Below are 16345 nucleotides of genomic sequence, written 5' to 3' on the forward strand. Positions count from 1 at the left end.
ACTTTGGGAGGCTGAGGCGGATAGATCACCTGAGGTCCGAAGTTGGCAACCAGCCTGGCCAACATGGTGAAACCCTGTCTCTACTAAAATACAAAAAAAAAAAAAAAAAAAAAAAAAATTAGCCAGGCGTGGTGGCACATGCCTGTAATCTCCGCTACTTGGGAGGCTGAGGCACAAGAATCACTTGAACCTAGGAGGCAGAGGTTGCAGTGAGCTGAGATCGTGCCACTGCACTCCAGCCTGGGCGACAGAGCAAGACTCCATCTCAAAAAAATAAGTAAATAAACGTAAAACAAAATACAAAAAAAAATTTAAAAAAGGAAAAAAAAAAAAAAGAAGAGGAAGAGAGTGAGATTTTTCTGCCACACGAGAACACAGGGAGAAGGCGACTGACTATCTGCAAGTCAGGATGAGGGCCTTCAATTGAATTGGCCAGCACTTTGATCTTGGACGTCCAGGCCTCCAGAAGTATGAGAAATAAATTTCTGTTGTTTAAGCCACCCAGTGCGTAGTATTTTGTATGGCAGCTAAAGCAGACTAATAACAGAATTGAAAAGAACAGAATAGAAAATTTTGAAAAACATTATAGGTAGTCAAGTATTTCTTAGTGAAATAAATTTATTACTATGAGTATTTGTCAAAAGATTGAGGGAGGATGGCTTGAGCATGGGAGATGGAGGCTGCAGTGAGCTGTGATCGAGCCACTGCGCTCCAGCCTGGGCAACAGAGCAAGACGCTGTTTCACTCTATTTGGAGCAGAATTCAAGTCTCCAAACTTTTAGTAAAAACGTGAGAAGGAGATTATCACGTGGAAGCAAAGATCTCTCATAGGGTCCAAAGGATAGAAATATCAGAAAGAGTCAGAGGCCTTTGATGGTGGGTCTAGTCATGAAAACTGAATATCAAAATACTAGGTGGACATTTGAAGAACATTTTATCGAGATGTTATTTTTCCACATTGGTTGACTAACCGTTTTTAAATCCATAGTTGTGGAATGAATAAATGAATGAATGAACACAGACTACACAATTCCTGTTCATCTTCAATCAGCCAGGCCCTCTGATCACCTCCAGACATGCTGCTCCCTCTGCCTGGCATCTCTCTCTCCTTTTCTTTCCCCACTGAATTAATTCTAGAATCAGCTCTTTAACATCCCCTGGGGGACACCTTCCACTAGTTCCCAGACAAGTTTATTCTTCATTTGTGCTCCTTCAATAGGCCCTAACTAACTGTACTGTAATTATTATATCTGTTTCACCCTTGTTCCCTGATACTCCGCTAACTCCGCATTCTTTCTATTCCCCCCGGCCCCCATCCCCAAGGTAGCAACAACTATGTTCTGTTCCAGAAAGCATAAGCCACAGCCCCCACCACAGTGCTTGGTAATGCGGTTGCTGTTTAATATCTGCTGACTGAGTGGAAGGAAGACAAGACAATTACCTGACTCAAAGAGAAGCAAAAGAATGCTGCCTTCAAGCTGAGGGGAAGACTGAACTGTCCGTTTCCTTCTGCTCTAAAGTGTCCTCTGGAGAGGACGTTGGCGGAGCTGGTGCTCTCGTGGTGGCAGGCCACCACCCTGTGGAGGTGTCCATGCATTGCAAGTGCTCGCAAGCTCCAGGAACAAACGCATCCGCGCAGCCGTCTGGGGTTTGTCCCGTCGCTGCCAGCCCTCTCGCCGAGTCCCCGCCCTCGCCGATAAGAGCCCACTTAGGACCCCCGTTACATGGATGGCTTCCCAGGACCTGCCCTTAAAGACTCTGATTTAGTAGGTTGGAAATGACGCAATTATTTTTATTTTTAATTAGTACTCCAAGTCATTCTTTACCATCAAGGAAGTTTGGGAAACAAATCACGTTTGTTTCAATCACCTGTGGAACTGGAGCAATTATTTTTTTCCCCAGTGACTTTACCACAAAGTTAACTTTGGAATATGTTAGTGGTTAATACACGGAACGTTCCCGAGATCCCTCAAGAAAGAAGCTACGAATACTTAGAAGATACTATTCCGCAGCGTTTACAGCAACACTGTCCGTTCCAGAAGGATTCAAGTGACGGCCTGCTTTGAAGGCGAAAACCACAGGGCAACCCAAACTTTCAGAAGGGTTCTGGCCACGGGAGCCACACCGGTCACTGTCCCCTAGTGCTGGGATGACGGCTCGAGTGTTAGAGGATCCCACTCACTCCTCTGGTAGATGAGGTCAGAGAGCTGAGGGGGCCAGAACAAGTCTTCCTTATCGGATTCTGGGCGGAAAAAGATAAAGGCGGGGAGGACTTTCTCTTTTTAATAAGATTCATTGTTACGAATTGTTCTAGGCAATCAGACCTCAGGAGAAATAGGCCTAAGTTTTGATTCCTGTTTTCACCAAGCCGCAAGTCCTAATCGTAGCAAGAGGTGCGGGGAAGAGTCGCCTTCTCTCCTGCCTAGTGGGATCCAAGTCAGGCTGTCCTTGTCAGCCAGGGTCAAAGGGGCTCTGCCAGCGAAAAACGACGGCAAATGTTTTTCAAGAGGAAGCCTCCAGCCACTTGTGACCTGTGAAATCCGTCTGGGCCAAAAAGATAGTGGACGCTTGGCTGAGGGCCCCAGGGACACAAGTTTCCTCCTGTATGGAGGGGGCGGGACTCTTCATAAAATTACACTGCACACAGAGCTAGCATCAAGGTCCGCTCCCGGAATACGCGCGCTGCTCCGGGGCCCTCAAGCGGAGACCCAGACCCCGCGTGGGGGGTCAAGCGCAGGCGCACTACCGCCCAGAGGCTGGAGCCCGGCCTCGGGGCGGGGCGAGGGTCAGTCACGTGGGCCCGCAGCCCTCTCCTCGATTTCCCTACAAGGACTTGGGCCGACGGGCCCCGCCCTTCGCCGTGCCCTGGAATGTGCGGCCAGGCAAAGCCACAGGATGGACGCAACCATCTGCGGAAAGGATAGGGGGGAGGAAGACTTAACACTGCAATAACAGGTACAAAAAAGAAGGAAACTCAGTAACAGGACCCAGAGAACCATTATATATTGCTCTATATTCTAGGTCGCCCACTTTACACTTCCTTCTCATGCACTTGGTCAATACCGCGCCCGCTGACCACACTGGCGACCTCCGTTTCTGTCGCCCCTCCGTGAAGTCAGGCCCACTATGCGGGCCAAGAAAGGTGACCGGGCTTCCTTCCGGCTTGCTAAGCAGAGGCCGGAAGCGGTGGTTTTTAGCGGCTCTCTGGGTAGCAGGGTGGTGTGATAGCGGCAGCGAGGGGCTCGCAGAGGTGCTGGGATTCTCGTAGCTGTGCCGGGTGAGTGGCGCTCGCGTTCGGGCGCGTGAGACCCATCCCGGGGACCCGTCTCTGCGGGGCAGCTGGAGGGCGGCGGGGCTCCTGGCGCCGGTAGCGCACCTGGGCAGGTGTGCCAGCCAGGTCCCCGGTTCTGGGATCCGAGGCCATGGCTTGGAGTGGCCCAGACCCGAACTTCGCTCCTGTGCCCAAACTTGGAACTCTGGAAATATGGCTTCGCTCACTGGCGCCTTGAGCTTGGGCGACTGCCGGGCCCGCGAAACCCGACCCCTGCAGAGCTGACTCCGGGACTATTTTAGTTTCTAACGTCAACTTGCCCGATTCAAGAGGGTTTGCGCAAAAAACGTAGCCCATTGTCCCCCTGCTGCAGCTGTTGTTGCAGCTGTGTGGCTGCGTTTAGTAGGAATAGCCAACTCAAATTGGGAAGTTCTTCAGCTCAGTATCCGCTCCTATAATTAGAACTTTTTTTCTTTAAGCGATGAAATTTTGGACAGAGAGATCTGGAGTTTAGTTTGTGGCTCGAAGAAAAACTTCAAAATGTAATACCTTGTACCATTTGAGGGGAAAGTTTGGGCTAATTCAATTCGCCATGGAAGTGTCTTCTTTTTAAAGTAGTTTAGTAGGTATATGAATGTATCTATCAGTTCTTGAGAGACCTATGGATTTAGCAGAGATTTTAACTTAAGTGCAAAAAGTTTTATATTTAACGGCGAATAAAGCGGATATTTCTTAAAATTATTGGTATTTGTTTCATGTTCTGGAAGGGCTCTAATAAACGGTAATCAGAAAAGCACTTTATTTTCAAAAGCGAGGCTTTACTGGCAAGTCAGCCCTTACAGCTAATTGTCTTTGTCCAGTGGTGAGAACTTTTGGGTGTGGCAGTCCAAGAGAACGAATCCTACCTTCTACCGGAAGTTTGCATAAGAAATGAAACTTGATTTACTTGGAACGGAAGCACCAACTTGAAATACACTTTTTAAAAATTGTGGTTAGCACCAGAAAATAAGTTATACTTAGGTTTTTTTGTTAAGTGCATTGATTAAATGAGGCGGTATATTTGGTCAGGGTTTAGAAAGCCCACCAAATACTGGGTGCTATCACACTACGCAGTGTTTTGTAAGATGGTGGTTTTTTCTTGCAGAATATCTGATATTTTTCAGAATATTACCAATTTGCGTGTTCGTTTTGTAGAAAAAGTTTCTAGGTTATTTTACGTTTATTGCCACTTTGTAAATGCTGGACTCTAGGATTCTAACCACAGAACTGTAATGTATATATTGGTATGGATTAGTCCCATTTTATAAACGAACATAGTTTCTAGAGATTCTGAAAACTTCTCGTGTCCTTTGGTGTGTGGGGAAAGCCACTTTGAGAATCTCTTCTATTTCTCCCACCTATTAATCTAATCTAGTCTAACATTTTCGTTAATCATGTTGTGTATCTCTCTTGTTACAGCCCATAATGATTCTGAGCTAAAACACAAAAACCAGATTCATTGCCACCAGCGCCCACCTCGCCTGACTTAAAAAAAGGTTATGCTCCTTTAGATCTGTAAACTCAGTCTCCTGACTGCCCTTCATCCACTTTCTCATGCATCTGAAATCCTCATATTTTGTAGAAGCCTGTTCTGTAAGTCTCTCTGCTTTCCAGTTTCGTACAACAGATACTCCTTGACACCAAAGATCTTTCACTTAATACCTCAAAAATAAAGACTCGGGCTGGGTGCAGTAGCTCACGCCTGTAATCCCAGCACTTTGGGAGGCTGAGGCAGGTGGATCACGAGGTCAGGAGTTCAAGACCAGCCTGCACAAGGTGGTGAAACCCCGTCTCTACTAAAAATACAAAAATTAGTCAGGCATGGTGGTGGGCGCCTGTAATCCCAGCTACTCCAGAGGCTGAGGCAGAGAATTGCTTGAACCCTGGAGGTGGAGGTTGAGATCGCGCCACTGCACTCCAGCCTGGGCGACAGAGCAAGACTGCATCTCAAAAATAAATAAATAAATAAATGAAGACTCGACTTTATGATTGAGGAGCTTCGTAATTTGGAAACCTCGGGTCCTTACCTGGCGATCTTTGCATCCTAAAGAATAATTACATTGACATGAAGTCTTTTCAATTTATTTTACCCTAGCTTGCTTTTTGTAAAAAGCAATTTCGGGGGGAGGGGGGAGAGATAGCATTAGGAGATATACCTAATGTTAAATGACGAGTTAATGGGTGCAGCACACCAACATGGCACATGTATACATATGTAACTAACCTGCACGTTGTGCACATGTACCCTAAAACTTTAATAATAAAAAAAGCAATTTCAACTTTTTTAGATTAAGGGTTATACCCTAGTTTTCTAAACTTCGATGAGAGTTGTGCATTTGCTGAAGGCTTATTACATGAAGAGTGACAGTCTCAATTGTTTGAAGGAAAGTAAAATGAACAGCAAACTAGAATCATAGCAAAAAGGACCCTGACAGTATCAGAAATGATCTGCTCCTTGAGATCATAGCACTGTGATTTGACTCCCTCCACCATTATTTATTCCTCCTACACTTTTAGTTTGGTAGGGAAAAAACCCCACAGTTTCTGTATTTTGGAACAGTGACTGTGAAGCCAAACTCCCTATCGCTGAAAGGTTTCTGATGGAAAATAACTCATAGATCAGAATCCAGCCTCCTTGAAAAAGTAAAGGCCTAAGTAGTAACTTGCTCAACATTACACTGTCAGTTTTTGGTAGAATTAACTACCTTAATTTGTTAGAATTAAGACTAACACCCGAATCTCTTCATTCTAACAATGCCTTGGAGCTTCTAAATGATCCCACACTGGGTTTTTCAAGGTCATCCTCCTCCCCAATCCGTTAATTACTCAGAAACATCTTTTTTGAACTCACAGCATTTGATAATTATGTACCATGTTAGGAATTATTTTTCATTATTGTCACACATTGTTTTAAGTTTAGAGTCATACTTCTGGAATGAAAACTATGACTCATTTCATAAGTTGAACCAATCATCGCATTTCTTTATAGTTGCCTCCCCAACTATATTAAGCTCCTTGAAGATAGGACACATGCCTTAAATTTCTTAACTCTTAGCTAGTATTCAACATAATTAATATGACGTTTGATACATATTAGTGTAATTAACTTCATAATAAAATTGATAAGATTAAGTATTAAATGTGCTGAAGAAGAGCTCTATATGAGGCCATTGTCAGTGCTGACCAAAAAAAAAAAAAAGCTTTTTTACTTTAAAAATCTATTTTATAATACATTTACAAATTCAAAAAAGTGCATGATTAAAAGAATAGGAAATACATCAGAATTCAGAAAACATACTACTTTACAACCAAAACTAAGCATTTTGAAAAGGTATCTAGAGGACTGTCGTAAATTTAGTAATACAAGATTTTATATAATAGATTAAAAAATCAGATGTGTCAGCCGTTTGACCTCATCAGTTTCTTTGTTCTTAAAATAGCTGACATTTCTGCATCATTAGGGAAAGACAATGTTGTCACACAAAACAGACTATTTTTAAAGATGTGCTTTGGCTTGCAAAGGCGTGACATGCCTAAAATACTAAAGCGATATGGACTGGTAAACGTGTCACTCGTTGGGTTTCAACCTCTTGCTCCAAGTCCTTGAGTACGTTTAAGAGATGGAGGAATAATACACTCTATAACTCTTTGTAGTTTTTAAAGACAGCATTTATAACAGACGAGGAAAATACATCCCCATGTAGTTTAGATATGAATGGGATTTACTACCCCCAAAGGTGTTATAGAATGAAAATATGCATTTATGAATGGTTTAAGTCGTGAAAAGCAGCATCCTAAAAGTTGATTAAAGAATTCTAGGAAATTTGGGAGCAGCGTATATCATAACTTCTGTGCTGTGTAGGATATATCTTTTCAACAATATATTCCAGTTGCCATACGGTGCTATATTGGATGGGCTGGAATTTGTGACTATCCTTTGTGGAATTTCCTATCAAAATCTGAAAACAGATTTAGCTTTAAAAAATTTGAGGCAGAGCTTTTCTAATCATTCCATAATTGTATTTAGTCTGGACAATGTGGTTATAATCAAGGAAAGAATGTAAGAAATTACTTTTTAAACACATCGGAAACACATTCTTAGGGTCACTTTGGAGTGCTGAGATCTAGGTGGTAGTTCATTCTTTGCAGTCCACAGACTTATTTTTAGAGCAATGGCATAGTGTTTTGCCAGATCATAGCTAAATGTTGTTTTCAGAACGTAAGCTTTAAAATTGTTATCCTGGTCAGAGTGAAATTAGTAGTGCCTATTTTAGACCTGCTTAGAAGAATATAACTCAATGCAGTGTCTTACTTTTGCTGCTGAGCGGTTTTGCAGACTACCATCTTCACTGCAACTCTGAAGGATGGTACGGTAGAATTTTATCGTCTGATGACTATGAGATTTTTAACTTGAAACAAATTTTTGTAGTTTTTAAAAGGTTGAGTATTGAAAGGAAAATTGCCTTTTTATTTTAGGTATTATTAGACATTCTTTTTAATTTTAACTTAAATTTTACTGGGATAAATTTAGGTAAGAGAGCAAAGGTAGTTTCTACCTTTAAGATGTTTTCTAAAACTTTTAAAATTATTTTAAAAGCTTGTGCTCTGATTTCTGTTTAGAGATCTTAGATACTTCCAGTGATTTAGTGTGACTGTAATGCAAGAAACTGGTTTGGATAGAGTGCAATGTCTATAAAACTATAGATGAATTCCCTTCAGTTTTTTTGTACTTTATTGTTAGCCTTTCAACAAATAGTTTTTTTGAACTACTTTTGCTTAGAGGTGAGGGTACAATAAAAAATGTTAGTTGAAAGTGAAAGAACAATATTTGTCAATAGAGATTAGGAGATGAAGACCTGTTCCATCAGTTGGTCATTCTTAATATTCCTCACCTTTCTGTCCACCGTACCATGGAATAGCCAGTTTAGGCTAAGGCTGCAAAGGGGGAACCTACTGAAGATGAATTAGTATCCCTCAGCACCCCTATACTGCTGAAGTATAGAACTTGGGAGTTTCCTAGGTACCTAATTTTTTTTGCTTCTTGGTTTTTTATTGTTATCAAATCAGCAGATTTGGTTATCAGCTGTTGTTAGCTATATAGCAGTACAGGACATACGTAATCTTGTTGAGATGTGTCTTCTAAAGACACATTTCTGAGTAGCTCAAACATATCAGGAAAGTTGGTTCTGTGTACTTTTGTTAATCATTGTTTTGATTCAGACTTAAGTAATCTTAGATGTTGATTTGGTTTTTATTGTATTTCCTTTCCTAATTAGGACTTCACCACCACCATGTCGAGCAAAAGAACAAAGACCAAGACCAAGAAGCGCCCTCAGCGTGCAACATCCAATGTGTTTGCTATGTTTGACCAGTCACAGATTCAGGAGTTCAAAGAGGCCTTCAACATGATTGATCAGAACAGAGATGGTTTCATCGACAAGGAAGATTTGCATGATATGCTTGCTTCATTGGGTAATGCTCAGTTTAAATATTAATCTATTGGATAGAATTTCCATGGTGCCTTTCATCTTGATTTCATGAGTCTTAAAGCTCTGTAAAGCCTGTCTAATGAGTCTACTAAGGTTTGAGTAAAGTGTGGAACAGTGTTTCCCACCGGACCACCAGCAGATTCCTGACCCTGTCTTAGGATTGGGTTGGGGTTCGTGCATGTGTGTGTGTGTGTATAAAAACACTGATCTTGATTATGGAAGCAGTATTATTCCTTCTGACATTCCAGTGGACTATCATATACTCTCCAGACTCTTTAATAGGCCCTATTCATTAAGAAAACTTTTCCCCCCAAATAGTTTTGCTGTCGTGAGTGCAAACAGTAAACTGTATGAATGATAATCTTTCTTACCAAAATGTTTACTGTCATTAATAGTTGATATGTATTGTAATGTAATTAAAATTATGACCCCTTTTAAAAATTTAGGGAAGAATCCAACTGATGAGTATCTAGATGCCATGATGAGTGAGGCTCCAGGCCCCATCAATTTCACCATGTTCCTCACCATGTTTGGTGAGAAGTTAAATGGCACAGATCCTGAAGATGTCATCAGAAATGCCTTTGCTTGCTTTGATGAAGAAGCAACTGGTAAGTGAGAGGTAACCTTTAATTACAAAGTGATTTAATTTTTAGTTATGGTAACTAAAATATACAGTAACTTAAAATATGATAATACCCTCAGGTTTGTACTACACCTATGTTTTTAGACAGAGTTGTCTTAGCAAGTTTGTCACTCACTTTGCTGCTTCTGCTCTAAGTAGTAGTTTACAATGAATAGGTTGTATTTGAAACCTCTTTGGGAACTTATATTACCCCTTTCCTACCATGTTAACTCCACAAGGGTTAGGCTCTCAGAAAATATGTATTGAATAAAAAACTTTTACCAGAATAATCTTGATGAAGTATAAATTGTTATAGACCATTGCACCACTACAATCTTGTGTATGTTTACCAGGTATCTGTCAGCTCTCAAATTGTTTAAATCTGACATCTAACCTTCATTTTAAAATACACCCAGTAGAACTTAGGGTCTGGAATTAGACTATCTGGCTTCAAATTCCTCTTCCACATAATAGCTGTATAATTTGGGGCAAGTTGCTTAACTTTCTCTAAGCCTCTGTTTTCTTATTTATAAAATGAGTAGTATTACCTACCTCATACGGTTGTTGTGAGAATTAAATGAAGAAGTGAGATGTACATGAAGTACTTAGCATACTGTGTGGCATAGAGTTAACTCTCAGAAAAACAAAATGTTATCTATATAGGGGCCTGATCCTTTGGCAGAAGTGTATGTAAGAGAAAACATAATGAGGGAATATTTTCCGTGATTCTCAACTCAATATGGCATAGCCAAGTGTGTTTAGTGAAGGAAGGCACAATCTTTGGTTGCCTCCATTAGTGGGACGAGTTTAAATACTGGGTGGTTGCCAGGGCCTGCTGATGGAAGCATGGTCTGCTGATGGAAGCATGGCCTGTGGCTTTCAAGGCTCCCCACATGTGCATGCCAGTTATTTGGGAAATCTTAAAAATACCAATACCAGAAAATAAATTGGGTGACATAGAAGATTCTTGTAGGCAGGCAGGTTTTATGAGAACCCTGGTATAAAATTCCCAAAGTAAAGAGCACATACCTTTCAGCTTACCACTGCACATCCCCACTGCCTAGCACAGTGCCTGCCACATAGTTAGTGCTCAAATATTTATTCCATGTTTTTGCATGTGCTGGGACTGGCCATATTTATTACAATAATTGGATTTGTAAACAGTAAAAATCTCATTTTACATCTGAGAAAACCAAAGTCAGGGATAAAGTGAAATGCCTGAAATAAAATAGCTTGTTAAAACTGGGCCTCACGTTTCCAGTATTCTTTCCACTATACCATTTTATTGATGTGTATGATGTAGTGTTGATTTTAGCCTGGCAGGTAAATGTTATTTGCTTGTAGAATAAGATGTGACCATTCATGCAACCTTAAGGAACCGTAAGGCTTAGATTCTTTAACCATACTTTTTATTACTTTGTTTAGGCATAGGTTTAGTCTCTCTTAGCAAGAGATCAGAAGCTGAATGTGGAGGCAGAATGACAGAGCAAATGATAGCGCAGAGCAATGCTGCTAAGCAGCTAGGCATTTTTCTAGGCACTTCTCTGCTGAGGCTGTTTTAAGTAGGTGGACACCCTGTAGTTCATATATTTGCATGTTTATAGTTTGTAACATACAGAACATGTTTAGTCGAGTGTAGATATTCTTTGTAATTAACCCTCAGAATACTATGTATTCTGATTCCTTGTTCTTTATTCTCCAGGCACCATTCAGGAAGATTACTTGAGAGAGCTGCTGACAACCATGGGGGATCGGTTTACGGATGAGGAAGTGGATGAGCTGTACAGAGAAGCACCTATTGATAAAAAGGGGAATTTCAATTACATCGAGTTCACACGCATCCTGAAACATGGAGCAAAAGACAAAGATGACTGAAATAACTTCAAATTCCAGCCAAATGTTCCTTGTTGCCACTTTGGGTATTCTGAGATTTTCTCCTGCATGCCCTTAGCTTTACAGCTTTTGCATTTCCTGTTGTATTTATTCTCGGCCATTTTGGGCATATGTATCTTTATAATCAGACTGGAAACAGGACTTTCTATTAATACCATTTTCAGAATAGAAAATAGGGTAATTTAACCTACCAGCCCTTCTCCCCCAATAACTGTGGTCTATACAGAGTCAATATATTTTTTCAGAGAAAGTTATTCGCTCGATTTTTTCTGAATCATAATTAAACTTTATGGTAAAATACTTGTTTAAACTTATTTACCAAACTTGGCTTTTGTTGGTTTTAGTTGTATCTCCCCAAGAAAGGTAGATGAGGGAAATCCTAGAAAATGATATGGTTGTTAGCTTTTTCTTCCTCCAATTTTCCTAACAATCATATCTCCTCTACTATCCATTCCTCCTCCTCCCAAGGATATCCAATTTTAACTGCCCTAATCAAGTGTTCTGCACTTTGTCTTCCAATTTTTAAAATAATTTCCTGTAGAATTTGCATATATATGATAGTTTCCGTAGCTTTAAGTCCTTAAGTTGACATACCTGCCAACATTTCTACTTTATTTAAACTTTTGTAATTTCTGGTCATTTAAAATTAGACCAGGTCACTGAGTATAATTTCAATTTGTCATATTTTTAAAAACCATTTTGGCTTAAGGTTCTGTGGAATGCTACCAAAGAGAGATTTTTATGTTATGTTTTAAAGTGCTGGAAATATAATGCAGTATTTTTTTATTATATGTAGTTTTTCTTTAACACAGCAGTGCGTATTGAAAGATATTTGTTTATGCAGAGATTCACCATGAGTCCATGTATGAGTTTTGGACATTCCTGACCTTCCCACAATCAAAACAGCTGAATCTACATGCCTGGGAAAGTGAGGTCATTATTTCAGTCCTAAAAATAACTTCTACTATTTGCAGAAATGCAGAACTGTTTCATAGTTAATCAGGGAGTGGCAGACAGTTTCGTTCTTTTTCAGCTTTAAAAATCTGACTCTCAAAGGGCTTCAAGATTCTCTTTTTTTTCCAGACAGGGTCTCTTGCTCTATCACTCAGGCTGGAGTGCAATGGCACAATCACAGCTCACTGCAGCCTTGACCTCCTGGGCTCAAGTGATCCACAGCCACCTGAGTAGTTGGGACTACAGGCATGCACCACCATGCCTGGCTAGTTTCTTAATTTGTTGTAGAGACAAGATCTCATTATGTTGCCTAGGCTGGTCTCAAACTCCTGTACTCAAGTGATCTTCCCACCTCTGCCTCCTAAAGTGCTGGGATTACAGGTGTGAGCAACCATGCCCAGCCCAAAACTCTGACTCTCAAAGATTCATGAGTTTTAAAAGATTTGAAATGGAGAAGAATTTGGTTGAAAAGAGTTGACAATTAGCCTATGAAGATGAGTAATTGACAATTACTATAATAACTTTAAGTTTTATGCTATACGATTAACATGACTCTCCTTGGACAAAACCATTACCTCATTCAGTAAACAATTACTAAAAGCCTTCTGGGCAGCAGGGCTTTGCAGCCAATAAGATAGATCGCTAGATCCTGTAACCTGGGAAGGCCAATGCTATAGGAATAGAAGGACTAGTCAAAGCTAGTCCTTGCCCTCTTCAACATTAGAATCTTAGAACCTGCCTTCATTCTTTGTCTTTTGTTTCTGAATTTTATTCACTGGTTAAGCCAAAATACTTTTTCCAGGCTATGGCCATGGTGCTAAAATCTTGTTTTTTGAATTGAATTTCCATGTCAAGAGAAAAAATTATCATATGCTTTGTTACATCTCTAGTGAAGAACAGATAGCATTGTTTCCATTATATGAAAAACAAGGTACTACTAAAAGGATCTCTTGCAGGGCCCCTGTTTCCCTTTCAGATAACTGCTCAAAGAACCAACTTGCATTAAGAACAGTGATGTACCCTGAATGAAATAATTCTCCTAATTTAGTAATAGCATTCTTTGCTTAAACAAGAATGATTGCCAACAGAAAGGTAAAAGCATCCATTTCAATGGTGTGTTTGAATGAAAAATCAGTCTCAAAAGTTTCCATGATGAAAGTCATACTTGAAACAAACCATTTCAAAAGATCTGGCTAGGCATGTTGGCTCACACCTGTAATCCCAGCACTTTGGAAGGTCGAAGTAGGAAGACTGCTTGAAGCCAGAAGTTTGACATCAGCCTGGGCAACAAAGCAAAACCCCATCTCTACATAAAAATTAAAAAATAAAAATTAGCCGGACATGGTGGTGGGTGCCTATAGTCCCAGCTACTCTGGAAGCTAAGGTGGAAGGATTGCTTGAGCCCAGGAGTTTGAGGCTGGAGTGGGCTGATTGTGCCACTGTACTTCAGCCTGGGGTGACAGCGAGACCCTGTCTTAGAAAAAAAAAAATTGGACAAAACCAGCCTAATGGGGGTGGCATCCTTATCCACCTGCATATGATGATACGGTCATTTGGATTCCAGGCCCCAAATTTTACTTGATGAAAGAATCTATGACTTGATGAGAGCAGGAATTGAATGCTCCTTGGAAAGAAAGGAGGAAGTCCTGAGCATAAGAGACAAGAAAAAGCAAATTGAGAAGGAAAGGAAACCCTTTGCTACAAAGTGAAAAGAGGAAGGACAGCAAGAGGTTTAAAAGGTAGACTTGAGGATCAGATAAAAAATGATCAGTGTTTGGACAGGCAAATAGAGCCACAAAAACAGTCTTACGAAAACTTAGTTTCAAGAGTAAGGAGGTTAGTAGTGTCCAACATAGAAAAGTGGAGTATGGGAAGGTTTAAATGAGACCCCCCCCCCCAGATTTGACAAGTTGTTAGTCATGTTTGCTAGAGTTATTAGAGTTTTGAGTGCAGAATCCATAATGCAACACAGGATAGTGAATAATGCCTAGGTGTGGGGTCAGGCAGACCTACACTTAATGTCCGTTTGTTGCTACATCATGGCTCTATAACCTTAAGTAAGTTATTTAAACTCCCTTGGCCTATTTATTCATTTATAAAATGGAAATAATGCTGTTAGTTCATATTAGGAACATAATATATAAAGCAGCATTTGCATGATTAAGAGCAGCATGGATTTGGACCCATGCTTAAGGAATTGCACCTCCTTATTTGACTAGCTTTGTGTTGTTAATTGCCAGTTTCCTCATCTGTAAAATGGCCAATACCATCCAAGTTTCTTCTGAAAATTAGAAGCATGAAAGGCAAATCGTCTGGGGACACATTAGGTATCCAAATAGTAGTTATTTTGTTTACAAGTGGGCCAGTGAGAAGGGACAAAGGGCATATCTTTAAATTCAAGCCTGTTTGTAGGCAGAGTAGAAGACGACAAACTAGGAGGGAACAATTAGTGGAACAAAACGGATCATGTCTAAGAGCCAGGAAGTGACAGGACCTAGACCACACGTAGGATTGCCCTTAGAAAAGTGGATGGATTTCAAAGTAGAATTTCATTAACATTGTTAGGAAGATTTTATAAGACTATGCATATAAATGCCTGTCAGTTTGGTACTAGTGGATGCTGAAATAGTTTACTTTCGATTTCCTGAGCAGGTCCAATATGCCAGACTTGTGTGTGTCGCATTAGGTCCTCTTCACGGCTACAGTTTATCTTTTCTGTCCATAAAGGGATTGTAGTAGCTAATCCCACATTGAAGAAATGCCCAGTTTTCCCAGTGCTGCTTATTGGAATCATTTCCACTTGCTCTTCCATCTTCCAAGTCCCTATATCTTTTTAGTCTAGATTCTCTGTGTCTGCTCAAATAACAGGAATTGTGACTTTTCTCCAATATTTATCCACATACATTTTAGAGTTGTAATGAGTTTACAACTTGTTTTTTTCATTTACTACTTAAATTATATCTCATGTTTTGGCGTAGCCACCATTGTTTTGAGTATATTGCTTTTTCAACCATTCTTCAGTTATCTTTGATGTGGGTATGCTATAGTTAACAATTTCCCAATGATATTTAGCTATCCAGCTATTTTTATTAGTGAATAAATTTTTATTAATGATTAAATAAAGCCTATTATAGGCTTTTCTTTTGCATCTAGAGAGAACAGTATACCTTAGAATTATTTCTTAAGAATAGTGCTGTCAAATAGAAGCTTCTGTAATTATGGAAATGCTCTCTGTGCCATACAATAAGGACACTAACCACATGTGGCTATTGAGCACTTAAAATGTGTCTAATACTGGCCAGGCGCGGTGGCTCACGCCTGTAATCCCAGCACTTTTGGAGGCCCAGGCGGGCGGATCACAAGTACAAGAGATTGAGACCATCCTGGCCAACATGGTGAAACCCCATCTCTACTAAAAATACAAAAATTAGCTGGGCATCATGGCACACACCTGTAGTCCCTGCTACTCGGGAGGCTAAGGCAGCAGAATCGCATGAACCCGGGAGGCAGAGGTTGCAGTGAGCCGAGATCAAGCCACTGCACTCCAGCCTGGGCGACAGAGCAAGACTCTGTCTCAAAAAAAAAAAAAAAAGTGTCTAGTACTGCCAGATGCACTGGTGCAGTGTCTCTCACCTGTAGTCCCAACTACTTGGGAGGCTCAGGTGAGAGGATCGCTCGAGCCCAGGAGTTCCAGGTTGTAGTGCATTATGATCACGCCTGTGAATAGCCATTGCATTCCAGGTTAGGCAACATAGGGTGACCCCATCTCTAAAAATAAAACGTATCAAATACAACTGAGGAACTGAATTTAAGTTTAGCCACATGTGGTTTATGATGATTGTATTGGACAGCACAATTCTAGAAACTTATTTTTTTTTTTTTTTTTTTTTTTTTTCTTGAGACGGAGTCTCGCTCTGTCGCCCAGGTTGGAGTGCAGTGGCGCAATCTCGGCTCACTGCAAGCTCCGCCTCCCGGGTTCACGCCATTCTCCTGCCTCAGCCTCTCCGAGTAGCTGGGACTACAGGCACCCGCCACCACGCCTGGCTAATTTTTTGTATTTTTAGTAGAGACGGGGTT

The 16345-nt window shown here is 40.7% G+C and overlaps 2 protein-coding genes across 4 annotated transcripts in view; one reads left to right on the forward strand and one right to left on the reverse strand.

Annotated features, from left to right (window-relative positions):
* Nucleotides 1–2751, reverse strand: part of MYOM1 (myomesin 1) — a 181896-nt gene extending 179145 nt beyond the window's left edge. Inside the window, exon 1 of the mRNA XM_055237126.2 lies at nt 1442–2751. The gene's annotated coding sequence lies outside the window, so the exon portion shown is untranslated. The remainder of the gene's footprint in view (nt 1–1441) is intronic.
* On the forward strand, nt 1456–12103 carry LOC129459880 (myosin regulatory light chain 12A). 3 transcript variants are annotated; one of them, XM_055237174.2, is made up of 4 exons: nt 1456–2955; nt 8587–8782; nt 9246–9407; nt 11124–12103. In XM_055237174.2, the coding sequence occupies exons 2-4, from the start codon at nt 8602–8604 to the stop codon at nt 11294–11296; spliced, it is 516 nt and encodes a 171-aa protein (XP_055093149.1). In that variant the 5' UTR covers nt 1456–2955; nt 8587–8601; the 3' UTR covers nt 11297–12103. The 3 variants fall into 3 exon arrangements, with proteins under 3 accessions (XP_055093149.1, XP_055093141.1, XP_063496982.1); XM_055237166.2 differs by lacking the exon at nt 1456–2955 and adding an exon at nt 2958–3277; XM_063640912.1 differs by lacking the exon at nt 1456–2955 and adding an exon at nt 3166–4806.
* Nucleotides 12104–16345: the final 4242 nt, after the last annotated feature.

The sequence above is a fragment of the Symphalangus syndactylus genome, chromosome 1 (assembly GCF_028878055.3).
Source record: "Symphalangus syndactylus isolate Jambi chromosome 1, NHGRI_mSymSyn1-v2.1_pri, whole genome shotgun sequence".
In the NCBI taxonomy this organism is placed as follows: Eukaryota; Metazoa; Chordata; class Mammalia; order Primates; family Hylobatidae; genus Symphalangus; species Symphalangus syndactylus.

What these genes read in the sequence shown, in the direction of transcription:
- LOC129459880 (XM_055237174.2), top strand. Translation starts at nt 8,602, where the DNA reads ATGTCGAGCAAAAGAACAAAGACCAAGACCAAGAAGCGCCCTCAGCGT. An exon ending in TGATATGCTTGCTTCATTGG is followed by an intron (nt 8,783 to 9,245) that starts GTAATGCTCAGT and finishes TTAAAAATTTAG; the next exon opens with GGAAGAATCCAACTGATGAG. An exon ending in CTTTGATGAAGAAGCAACTG is followed by an intron (nt 9,408 to 11,123) that starts GTAAGTGAGAGG and finishes TTTATTCTCCAG; the next exon opens with GCACCATTCAGGAAGATTAC.